Source organism: Solenopsis invicta, chromosome 14 (assembly GCF_016802725.1).
Source record: "Solenopsis invicta isolate M01_SB chromosome 14, UNIL_Sinv_3.0, whole genome shotgun sequence".
Lineage (NCBI taxonomy): Eukaryota > Metazoa > Arthropoda > Insecta > Hymenoptera > Formicidae > Solenopsis > Solenopsis invicta.
The window spans coordinates 10,537,506-10,550,312 of record NC_052677.1 but is presented as its reverse complement, the minus strand read 5'-3'; the positions used below and the strand labels follow the sequence as shown (position 1 = coordinate 10,550,312).

The 12,807-nt window shown below is 34.7% G+C and overlaps 3 protein-coding genes across 3 annotated transcripts in view; all 3 read left to right on the top strand.

Annotated features, from left to right (window-relative positions):
• Positions 1 to 73: 73 nt before the first annotated feature.
• On the top strand, positions 74 to 4,308 carry LOC105201290 (protein deltex). Its single transcript, XM_039457581.1, has 6 exons — positions 74 to 996; positions 1,527 to 1,719; positions 1,790 to 2,059; positions 2,155 to 2,449; positions 2,905 to 3,223; positions 3,569 to 4,308. The coding sequence occupies exons 1-6, from the start codon at positions 827 to 829 to the stop codon at positions 3,918 to 3,920; spliced, it is 1,599 nt and encodes a 532-aa protein (XP_039313515.1). The 5' UTR covers positions 74 to 826; the 3' UTR covers positions 3,921 to 4,308.
• Positions 4,309 to 8,257: 3,949 nt separating this feature from the next.
• Positions 8,258 to 9,771, top strand: LOC113004822. Its single transcript, XM_026139255.2, has 2 exons — positions 8,258 to 8,549; positions 8,649 to 9,771. The coding sequence occupies exons 1-2, from the start codon at positions 8,274 to 8,276 to the stop codon at positions 8,826 to 8,828; spliced, it is 456 nt and encodes a 151-aa protein (XP_025995040.2). The 5' UTR covers positions 8,258 to 8,273; the 3' UTR covers positions 8,829 to 9,771.
• Positions 9,772 to 11,318: 1,547 nt separating this feature from the next.
• LOC105201291 (zinc finger and BTB domain-containing protein 41-like) overlaps positions 11,319 to 12,807 on the top strand; it is a 2,807-nt gene continuing 1,318 nt past the window's right edge. Inside the window, exons 1-3 of the mRNA XM_039456972.1 lie at positions 11,319 to 11,684; positions 12,203 to 12,395; positions 12,600 to 12,739. Coding sequence (XP_039312906.1) covers positions 11,605 to 11,684; positions 12,203 to 12,395; positions 12,600 to 12,739 — 413 coding nt within the window. The 5' untranslated portion in view covers positions 11,319 to 11,604. The remainder of the gene's footprint in view (positions 11,685 to 12,202; positions 12,396 to 12,599; positions 12,740 to 12,807) is intronic.

Sequence of the window (12,807 nt, the reverse complement as noted above, 5' to 3'; positions counted from 1 at the left end):
TAACAGAATTATGAATTTTTGTTACTTAATATACGAGGAAAAAAATATCACAAAATTAGAAAATTTGTTTTCTGCAAAGTTGATCAAATTTAATGCCGATCGATTCAATCTACTGTTTCGTTTTAAACTTATTGATCTTTTTGTTGGTTAACGTATGAAAGAGCTTGAAGGAACGATAAATCGTGAGCTAGGAATTTTAAGCATTGCTGATCGAATTAATCGGCGATTAAGAATTAATCGAAATTTAGGCGAGGTCGCCCTGAAACGTCGTCAACCTCCTTGTTGGTCTACTGGTCTGCTCTCTTTCGATCGCTCGAGGAGCTCGTGGTCACGTGTCTCTCGCTGCGATAGCTCGCGCGTCGATCTATCGAATTCGCTCATCTGCCGCGCGTCCACGACGTCATCTCTCGAGTGACTCGAGTCTCGCGTGCGCCGACCCTCTCGGTCATTCTGTACCAGAGTGCGCGTTGACTCGCGTGTTGTGTTGTTCCTCCCCTCTCCTTCCCTCCTCAATAGTGGAGTCCCGAATTTCTACGACGTGTTTTCGTTTCGCGATTGTGGGATCAGGGTGGACGTCGAGTGTTCGCGCGAGTGACGTGAAAGGAAGGAAAAGGTATATTAATTCGCCGTTCGTTCCGTTCGTTCGATTCGCGATGATCGGACAACCGCCGTGGTGACCGTGGGAAAACTCGAAAATGTTCCCACGCTGCCGCTACGTTGCGAGTGTGTGTCGCGCGTGCGTGTGAAATTCCACAGGGAGGAAACGGCGGAGAGGGCGGGTAGACGCGCGGGAAGGACGGCGGAGAGAGAGAGAAAGAGAGACAGGATGAGCGCTCAGGGGCAGGAGCACGGACACGCGGTGGTCGTGTGGGAGTGGGAGAATCGTCACGGACGGTGGAGACCTTACAGTCCGGCCGTGTCGCAGCATCTCGAACGGGCCCATTATAAGAAGCTCACACGGGTCTTCCTCAATGACGCGGATCCCACTCTCGACAGGTTCGAACGACACGCATTCGAAATACGATCGCCTGTAGTCCGTCCGCCTTAATTGCACTTGCCACGCGATAAAAAGTGAGGCAGGTGTATGTTTGGGTTTTGCAGAGAAAGAGAAAAAAGAAAGGAGAGAAACCGAGAGCAGATGTACATGAAGAACAACACATAATTTTGACCATTAGCATTGATTGTTTATTAAAAAAATTATTGGTCGTTTATTGACTATTTTTTACTACAAACACTTGTTATCTTAATGCAAAAAGATATAATGAATGTTTATTTTATATATTTTTTACTTTATTTAATATTGCTTTTTATATACATACATATTATCTTTATAGAAATATGTAAGTATTGATGTATATCTTTTGCTCTTATTTTTTTATCAACTTTTATTTATAATAATTTATAATAATTGAAATTATTAGAACTTAATATGAACAAAAAATAAACATTAAATCAGGTGCTTTGTACTTCAGCCTTTAAGTTTGAAAATTGTAATAATAATATACATTGATTTATTTGAAAATTAGGTATTACATCAACTTGAAGACAAAAACACAATGCAGCGACGATGGCGATGAGACGCACAATGTAAGGAGAAAGTTTTATCTGCCAGGTTCGCCGGCTGGCAAAGGTGCCAAGTGGGAATGGGCAGGTGATTCGGATGATTGGCATACTTACGACATGGAAGTGCAATGCCTTATAGAGGAAGCATGGGCAAGAGTAAGCAAATTATTATTACAAGTTAAATACTTTTTGTGCTTGTGTCTGATAATGAAATATTATTTCCCAGGGTGACAAAACCATCGACATTTCAAAGACCTACTTGGGATTTCCCTATATCATCAATTTTTGCAATCTGACGCAAGTGAGATGCTGCACGGGCTACGTGAGGCCGATCAGACGTATACAACAAGCGCCCTATCCGTTGGTTAAAGTTGCACTGGAAGAATTACAAGTCACTTCCGGGAGGAGATCCGCGTCAGTTACGGTCAAGAGTTCCACTGTCAAGGTTGCCCATAAGAAGTCGTCTAACGGAAGTACAAAGAAAAACAATAAGAAAGTGAGCACCGATTTCTTTCATCGTGACATTATCTCTAGCGTCGGTGATCTCTTTATTCGTAAAAATTTTTTTTTTTTTTTTTTTTTTTTTTTCAGAGTAAAAACGGGGAGACGAACGGACCGACGAACATCGCACGCGTCATTCTTAGTAACTTCAACATATTCAGCAGCAAACATGGCATTGAGAACAATCCCGCGGCAACCAATGTGGAGTCCGGTCAGAAGAGGAAGACTTGGGACACGGTGCTCGATGTCGATTCCAGCAGTACTAAGAGCGGTCGCAGGCCAAGCGTGGACACTGTGTCCACGTATTTGAGTCACGAGAATCCAGTAGATTTATTGGACAGTAGCATGGGAAGCGACGACGCGGGATTCAAAGATTCCATTCTTGGTACGCGCTTACAAAAATACATTTAGTGAGCATTAGTCAATGAACAAATAAATTCAACATAATTACATTTTAAATATTATTACAAATAAAAAATATTTTAATCAAATCTCTTTGATTTTACTTAAATAAAAAATTAAGTCTAAAAATATCAAATAGTTTTCATTCATTATTTTAAAGTCTCATTATTTTAATAGTTGCTTTTTTTGAACAGTCATGTATTGGTGATTGTACAGCGACTGGTGCAGTGGTCCTACTCATTTTAGCTACTCAATCGTCTATAAATTATATATTTTTCAAATATAATAAAATAACTTATTTATTTATAAATCTAAATTTGAGCTATTTTCATATTTGCACGCGTTGATATATTTTAATTTCAAGATTTTTTGAATGCCAAAGTGTTGAACGTTCGCAGAATGATTAATATAATTAGATAATGTTAATTAATCTCGTAGGAATGGACGCCACGTCCGACGTGATATCCCAATATGTGAAGGTGGTGGAGAGCGACGGCTCCGATTCGTGTCCAGTATGCTTGGGTGCTCCTGAACCATTGACGGTTGAACTAACGCGTTGCAGGCACAGACTGCACTTGGCATGCTTGAATGCAATGCTCAGCTGCCAGCAGCCGCCGATGTACATACAGTGCCCAGTTTGTCGTATGATCTACGGCGAGAAGAGGGGCAATCAACCGCCGGGCATGATGAACTGGACGCGGATACCGCGGTCATTACCGGGCTTCCCGAACACCAATACCATACAAATCACTTATGAGTAAATATTTGAAAGAGAAAAACTTGCACTTATCACGAAAATTTAAATAAATCAGAAAGACTATAAAATTTTTTTACGTTTTTTAATTGTAATTTCTATAGGTTTCTAATTATAAGTTTTTTAAGTTTTCCTATATAAATTTTACTATTTCTAAAAAAAAGTTTACATATAAACAGTTTTTTGAAATAATTTTATTTGGAAAGAATTTTCACATTTAGAGTAAACTAATTTAATTTTAAATAAATCTAATAGTTTGAAATTAATTGAATAATAAGTTGAAAAATATAAATTTATCAGCAGGAAATAATTGAAAATCGGTATTGATTTTAATTTTATTTTTTTCAGCATTCCATCCGGAATTCAGGGTAACGAACATCCGAATCCAGGTCAGGCGTTTTACGCTGTAGGCTTCCCCCGGGTGTGCTACCTGCCGGACAACAATCTCGGTCGCCGTGTATTGAGATTACTGCAGATTGCGTTCGAGCGTAGGCTGATCTTCACGATTGGTCGGTCGGTCACCACCGGTCGCGAGGATGTCGTCACGTGGAACGAGATTCACCACAAGACCGAGCTCGGACCGTCTGCGTCCGGCCACGGTTATCCCGACCATAGTTACCTCGAAAGAACACTCGCGGAACTGGCGGCGCAAGGTGTGACTGATGGACAATCGTCGCCGATATATCAACAATTGCATTAATTGCACTAACATACAAATAAAGTGCTCATTTGCAAAAATGAGTTAATCCAATATAATTTTGAGAGAAAAGAGCCTTAGCTGCTTTTGAAATATTTGTAAAGGGCTAGGTATCTTTTTCGTCATCGAGCGCAATAATTACAATGAAAACAAAGCGCGTAAACTGTAATGTAAATAAAATGTTAAATATTATTTGTTATGTATTGATACTTTTAACTTTATATTTGCAATCTTTATATCCTAAGATTTTTATAAAATTTTAAAAAGAGATATTTCAGATTTTTCTTTAAAAAATTAAAAATCTGTTTTAATTATAATTTTATATGTACATATATGCCGTCTTAGATACACATACGTTATATAATAAAGTTGTACAACAGTCTATAAAAAATACATATGTTTAATTGCATTAGTGTATTGGTATTATTTGTATTAGTATTATTTTGTGTGTTTAAATCTATTTTATTTATAAAAGTATGTTTATATCACGCAGATTTTGTTCAGTGGTTCTTTATTCCAAAAATATTCGATGTTTAAACCTATCTGGAAATTAGAACTTTCGAGATATGATTCATTAAACATATACAGGATGAACAAAAAGTATGGAAATCCTAAAAAAATCTCAAAAAATATAAGTTTTACAAGTGTTCCAGATAAAAGTTGTAAGATATAAAATGGTCTGTTGATGATACCAATTTGATCTGGGGGGATATTGCCAAGATCAGGTCAAGATCAAATGAATTTTTTAAAATGGAATACCTCATTTTTTATTCCAAAATCTAATAGCTGATGTAAAGAGCTTTTCAAAACACTATAACAAAGTTTATTTTTAAAAAATACTTTTCGAATTATGAGGCTTGAAAGTTAGTACCGCCGACGCTGAAGAAATTTAAGACTATATTCTTATAAATTTGATTAGGTATTGCTCTGTTATTCATTGATGCAAATCATCAAGATTTTAAGAGCATACAGTAGAATCAAATGGAATCGTCGGCGGTACTAACATTCAAGTCTCGTAATTTGGGAAGTATTAGAGGCAAATCAACTTTATGTAGTATTTTGAAAAACTCTTGACAGCTATTAGATTCTGGAATTTAAAGTAAGGTGTTCTATTAAGAAAAATAATCCATTTAATCTAGAACTGATCTTGGCGACATTCCCTAAGGTCAAATTGATATTATCAGTAAATAAACCATTTTATTGTAAATCTTATATTTTCGAGATTTTTCAGGATTGCCATACTTTTTTTTTACCCTGTATTACAATTGCATATAAACATTTTATCACAATTTTAGACCGATGGAGATATAACGAGTATTAATATAAACAACAAGAAAGGTTTGCTTAATAAAACTGAGTCTTTTATAATATAAAATGTAATTTTTTTAAATGTAATTATGTTCAATATACAGGGTGTCCCATAACATTGTATGAAGCTTGTCACCATGAGGTAGAAGGGATCGAGATAAACCAAAAAGTTTTATATCATTTTGCGATAATTTTTGAGTTATAAAATATTAAAGTCAAACCGAGAGTATACCGAAATTCAAGAGTAACCACTTTTGAATTTCGGTATACAACTCGGTGGAAGTTCGTTGAATTCCTTGAAGTCCGACAAAGTCCGGTATAATTTGATGAACTTCTTGTATTATACCATGAAATTTTGGTTTTTTTTAGAGGGATCTCTTAGCAATTATAATGAATTTTTTAAAAAACAATTTGTTACTTTTGAAAGACCGTAAACATGAATAAAGGTAATATATCCGATAAAAAATAGAACACAGAACAATTTTTTATTTTCAGAAAAAAAATTTTTTTTTTACTTTTAAGGCTCCTGAGTACTCGCCGCGGCCATATTGAAGTCGTGACGTCAGAAGCGAGAAATTGCGTGAAATGACACGTAATTTTGTCCGACATGCCATTTGTAAATAAAGCCAATTTGGATAAACAAACTAAGCAGATGACTTTAAAACACTTCTAAATATCGGTCACGACTATCCTTTTTCTGCCTAACAATCAGTAAATAGTTGTAAAAAGCATGCAAAGTGAAGCAATTGAAACAGGAAAACACATGGGCACATAATTTTGTCCGACGTGCCATTTCTAAATAATGCCAATTTGGATAAAACAGACTAATCAGATGGCTTTAAAACACTTCTAAATATCGGTCACGACTATCCTTTTTTCGCCTAGCAGTCAGTAAATAGTCGTAAAAAGCACGTAAAGTGACGTCTATTCAGACAGGAAAACACACGGATAGCTATTAAAAGGAGTGAAAAATGTACTTTTATGTATAAAATTCAAAGAAACTTTACTCGCGGTCCATTTTTACGAATTTGGTAAATACGAGACAAGTCATGTTTTTACAATGAAACACATAATAACAAAATGACATGCACGATAACATTTCATCGTCAATCTGTCACGTTTCACGTGTATTAGTTCTAATTTTGTCCGCGACGAAATGTCGCTACCGTCAACGCGGAGTTCTCGGCTGAGGAGTCAGGAGCCTTAAGGCATTTTTTAATCTACAAGTTCTAGTAATCTATAAGTTATCACTCAAAGTTTTTAAATATTTTTCAAACTTTTTTCACCAAATTAAAGATTATTTTGCAAAACTAGAAGGCCTATGTCAATCACAGCGGTTCTTGGTGTCAAATAATAATTTTTAATTTTTACAATTTTCAATTCAAGCTGCACGCCGCATATTCAGATTTGAAACACTGTCATGAAGCCGGAATAGTAATATTAATGCTTTAAGGAGCATATATAAGTAACGAATAACTAATGACGTAATTAATTAGATAATTTTCTTTAAAGTAATAAAAATTATATTGAAATAAAAGATCGAACGGCCGTGGTATTAAAAATTATTGTAAATTGCCGTTCAAATTTAATTGATTGTCTATACTTTTCTCTCTTTCTGATTAATAAAAGATAATAATTTATATGGATTGCATGATGATTACATGTACCGGGTTGCTCATGCGCCACACACGTAAAACTGAGATAAATCCTCTAAAATAAAATCATTAATATCAAATACATTAAACATTGAACTAGATTTCCCGCGACTCGCGTCGCCCATGATCACCTGCGGCGCAGTGCGGAATTCAAAAGCCCAGGCACGGCATAAACTTATTGCGCCGAATTTTCCGCGAATTCATCTCTCGGTGCTCCTTGTCGATAATTAAAAATTATATAAGAAGTTCTCGAAATCGGAGTTCTCAGAGTCAAATGGGACTTGTTGGCCGGTATGCATACTGAAAAGGCGACTATTACCGGTCAAGTTTACATCGCGTTACGGATGGGCTACGTAACATATTCTACATATCTTAAATCTTTATAATGAACGCATATTCAAATTAAAATCGTCTAAATTAATTAACCCAGCCGGATGCCCATGTTTCCTTCATTTCCTTCTCGCTTCTTATATGAGAGTACAACAGCTTAATCTTTGATGGTTGCTCAATCTTTCGGAACTATGTGTTAATTAGCAAGGCGTACTATACCGAGCGACTTCCTCGACATTGTCGAAATAGCTCGCTGGTGGACGCCTGCTCCAGATACCGCAGCATGTAGTGTGTACGACGACTTTTTGGCCACCTTTCCGCCTGATAATTAACTGTTGAAGGCCTTATCCCTTTAGATTTCTCAGGGATGACTCACAAAAAAAAATTTTATTCATTTAATCTCCTTAATCTCCTGCGCAAATCGCCTTCAACGACAGATGCGTTTTACTTGTAATGCGACCCGGGCACGCCAAGTTTTTACCTCTGTAAAGCTAGCACCCCTATTATTAAAAAAACAGAAATATGGTCCAATTAATTACTCATTTATTGCTAATTTATTGCCCTAGTCCCGAGTTTATTGCTCTTACCTATTCGCTGGAAATTAAAATCAAAAGTGGGAATGCTGATTTAACATTACGCTAGCATCTCCACTCCGAAAACAGAATATACGGTATCGTAAACAAAAATTCAAGTACATTAAAATTTTTTACTAATTAATTGCTCTAAAATACTGCAAAGAGATATTAAAAATATTGATTGGTAACGGATTCAATTATATAACAATTTTATTATCTCACCTAATTATCTAATTTCTTCAAGAATGAATCTGTTTTACATGTTATATTTCAGTGCTCGCAACGATCTGCACATTTCGAGTCGATTCCTGAAGTGACGCCCACTGCTTTTCCCGGGGAAAAAAATAGAAATTATCTAAATCGAGGCGCGAAGACGCTTCTCAGTCGAGTCGCTGAGCTAAAGGCATAAGACATAAACTTATGTAAGCAATATGTCTCATTTAATGTGCTCGTCGTTACCGATAATAGTAAGATATAGAGAATTGGGTATGAGCACCTGCTTCACGAAGGGTGGCATACATTGTGAGAAACACAATAGAGTGCAATTGGCGAGGAAAACCTATTGCAGAAATCACGTAGACGGATTCCTTGCGGAGGGAGACGATAAAAACAGAATTCACGTAAGCATCAACTTATGCTACACGGGTATGGGTAACACGGAATACTTAAATGTAGAGGATAGAGAGGACACCCCCACATGGCCCAGATATACCTTAGGATTTTCCGACAATTACAATTTTTCGGAGGATGAAGAGGAGCTAAATGTAAGCACTATACATTTTTATACATTTTTTATTGTAAATTTACCAGTGGTGCTTTCTAAAATAATCTAAAATATTAACATTCTACTCTCTTGTTTATAGAATTTAAGCGACGACTATCGAGGTTTTGCAGAAGATTTCCATAAAAGGAGGCACAGACGATGTAATACAGAATATAACAACTACAACTGGGATAGAACGGATATGGAGGACCAATGGAATCTCAGGATACTCTTCAGAGAGGAACCATACGAAGAAGAGGAAGAGGAAAACTGGAATTAAGCAATTATTATAAAATAATACCTATAATAAATATTTTTAGCGTTCGAACAAAAGATAATACATCTTACGTTGACAATTGGCTCGTCAACTTCTATTTTTCGAAAACAAATAGCCTCTACGTAGTTCTCGAGCGGAGCTCGACTCCAAGCCCGTCGGTTATCATCCCCTCTTTTATGGGAAGATTTGTGAACGATGAGACATTTTTGTCGCTACCGATTTAGAATCTGCTGAAATATCATTCGAGCGAGACGTATTCGAAATCGAGAGTTAATTGCGAGGCTCAACGGTAGCGACTAATACTGTACGGATTCATTCAAGTGAGCCTCAACGGAGTTCGTGCAGCAAGTGCAAGCCGAGTGCAAAAGTTAAAAACATTACTTAAAAGAAAGAAGATTAGAAAATTCTTACATTTCACATCATTTGCAAAAGAAAGACTCATAAACAGTCATCAAAGACTCTAAAAAATCAAAAACTTTCCACCAAATACTTATCATCAAAACAATAAAAATTACCAAATATAAATACATTTATTAAAGATTTTCCAAACATTTCAAATTATCAAAGATATATTAAAAGATTCTTATTTAATAAAAAGAAAATGTAGAATGATTCAACAGGGTAGGATTAGTTTAATATTAAGTTACTATTTTTCATTTAATTAAGTTTGGGCACTTGTCAAATCTGATTAATTATTTCCTTTTCAAGTATTAGTTTGGCTGTGCTTATTTTAATATCTCAATCACGTAATAGCTTTTTACATAGTCTAGTCAAAAAGTACAAAATTATATCTTGATGATTTGATGTAGAAAACATTTTAGAAACATTTTTAATTTGAAACTATGCCTTTAACAAGTATTAAAAAATAAATTTAATTTAAATTTTGTTTAGTATTTACAAATTTCATTTCTATTGCATAACAGATTTGAATGAATATAGTGGGATTATAGTAACTTTGTGGTTGCAGATACGATTTAAATTTGCATAAATGCGTAAGAATTATACGTAAGAATTAAAATTAATCTCATTATTCGGCATATTAAGTCAACATAAGCAACAATGTAAAATTAAGAGTATTTCTTTTAATTTATTGCACAAATTACTTGATATAAATCAGTTAGTACAAATCAATTTAACTATTGGCTTTTAGTGTACAAAGCAATCGTTACTTGTAGTCATGAGTCTAAAATCATCAATTAAACCGAAAATTAAGCCAAAAATATATAAAGCTAAAATTGTAATAGAAAAGTCAAATCTAATCTTAATGAAGAATACATTTATTATCAACGTAACAAGAAATATATTCCATACCATTTGCTTGTGACTCATAAAAGATAGAATATAAGAAATGTAAGAAATATTTTTCGAAAGATAAATAGTATTTTAAAAAGAAATTGTATGTGTGACTCATATGTCATTGATTAGATATTTTTGGCTAATATATATAATATTATTTACAAGTGCGCAATATTTATAATTAAGCAAATCGTCACATCCCGTTTTTTTACTGTTAATACAACTTTACTTTATCACTGCATGCAGAATTTATTATCAAGTATTTGTTTATTTTATAATAAACAAGGTTTAAAGACTCAATAAATCTTGACATTATCCACTTTCAAAGGTTTTTTTTTCCAACTACTCCACGTATAATCTAATAATGAATTTTCTACTAAATAGATTTCATTCAAGAGTAATAAGTTTATGATGGTATCAATCACATGCGTTTATTAATGTAGCAGAAATCTCGCTACCTTATATTATTGGCGCTCCTCTTACCCTTTTTTTATATTGCGTACTGGAAAATATTTAATTACTGCGGCTAAAAATAGACGAACTTGTCAAACGATTAAATTAAATTTATTAATATTAAATTTCTTTTATAAATCTTAGTTTTACATAACATTTAAAAAAACATACAGGGTGATTATTAATGAATGTCCCCACTTTTTACCATAGAAGCACGCATTTGTAATTTCTAATATAATAATATGTTAGAAAAACGTATCCGTCGATAAATCATGCTCTTATGGTAAAAAGTGGGAACATTCATTAATAATCATCCTGTATATGAGAAACTTGTTAAGAAATACTAAAATTTTATTATGTCTTTTGAGAAGAAAAATGCAATCATAATGGCGAATAAAATAACTTCATGGAATAATACTTTTTTATTTACCTACGTACATTGGAAATGTGACTTTTTAAATAAGATAAAAAAATTATATGATTATATTATTCTAAATTATATTTTTAAAAAATTAATTTTATATTTCGATCAATTATATTTATAATTTCAGACAAAAATGATTTTTTTTCCTTCTTATTCCCTGAAATCCCTATGCCAGATCCAAAGTTAACTATCAAGTAAATTATAAAGTCGGAATTTGGTCGAAATTATATTCTCTTTTTCTCGCGTACTAAGGAAGACACGCGGCGGAAGTTAAATTCCCGTTAACTCTTCCATACTCGCGTTTATTTGTGCATCGTGTGTTAGATGGCGCGTCCTTTCGGTGTCGATTAAAATGGCCGAAAATTGATTTTTTGCCGTGTCTCCCGATCCGCAATTCTTCCTATTTCTCGCTCGCGAGGACAGGTGTTTTGCCGACGACAAGGTGGGCGAGGTTGCAACCGGCGATATTCGACAAATGTTCAATCGGGTGATCGCACCGAATGCCTGATAGCTCGTCGCGATCTCGTTCGAATTTAGACGTTCTTCCGCACTCCGAATCTCGCTCGATGCTCACTTTGTTTCTTCGCGAATTTTCCAAGCGCCTAAATGAGTACCCGGGGCCAGTACAGCTGCGTTTTGTGCGAGATGAAGTTGAACTCCAAGGAGGCGTTGAAGGAGCACTTTAGGTACGCTCGTCACCAAGTCATAACCTAGTCGTGATCGAGTCGGTATTCATGCAGTTTACGATCGGTCGAAGTCAATTAATCGTGACTCCGCGACGTTATCATCGTGGATACGATAAGGCGACTCGAACCGTTTAAAAACTTCTAAACATTAGACGCACGCACTCTAAGGCACGGACAAAAACACTCAGGCGCGCATCGATATAAAAAAATGTTATGAATGTTTACAAAATAAAAACTAGTGATATCTTCATAGACGGAGATTAATAAGAGATAAGATAAGAATAAATAAGATATACGAAAACGTGGCTTAAATTGAAATCAATTTTGTTATAATTAAATTATTGTTTTACTGTTCTTCATTTGTTGCAGAAACAAATTTACACTTTTCGGTTCTGTATACCATTTATTTCTGATTTTATTAGCCCTTTGTTATTTTGAACTATTTTTTAAATACACAAATATATCGAATAAATATTACAAATTTATTGTTTATTATTCATATTTTACATAACTTCCAGAAAACATGCAAATAAAAAGATAGACATGCGTGGACGACCAGTGAATTATATAAAAACTCCAAACACTCAGTGCGACATATGTAATCAGTCGTTTGATACAGTACGGCAAACGATAAGACACAGATTTAAGGTGCACTCCAATTCATCAACCAAATTTCATTGTTCATATTGTGGAATGCAGTTTCCTTTAAAGGTAATAATGCCCTACTTTCTTTTTCTTCCAATAGCGTTACAGCAATCAAATAAAATCAGATGCTTCTGATCAGTGGAATTTGAACCTGAATCTTTGGCGCAGAGAGCAGATGCATGACTCTCTGGATCACGATCATTACAATAATGCTATACAGTATCTTTTTATCTTCTGTTCTCAAAATAACATCTCAAAAAAATGTTTTAGAATCATAGGGATAATCATGAAATGTCACACGACGCTACCGAAAGCGAGAATAAGGATCGACATAGAAAATGTGAGGAGTGCAACTTGATATTTTACAATGAGAAAGCACTAGATTACCATTGTCGTTCTATTCATAAGAGGTAGTGGCTTGTTAATTCACCTTTAATAGTGTATATTTGTGGAATTAATATTTGATATCTTGTATTTT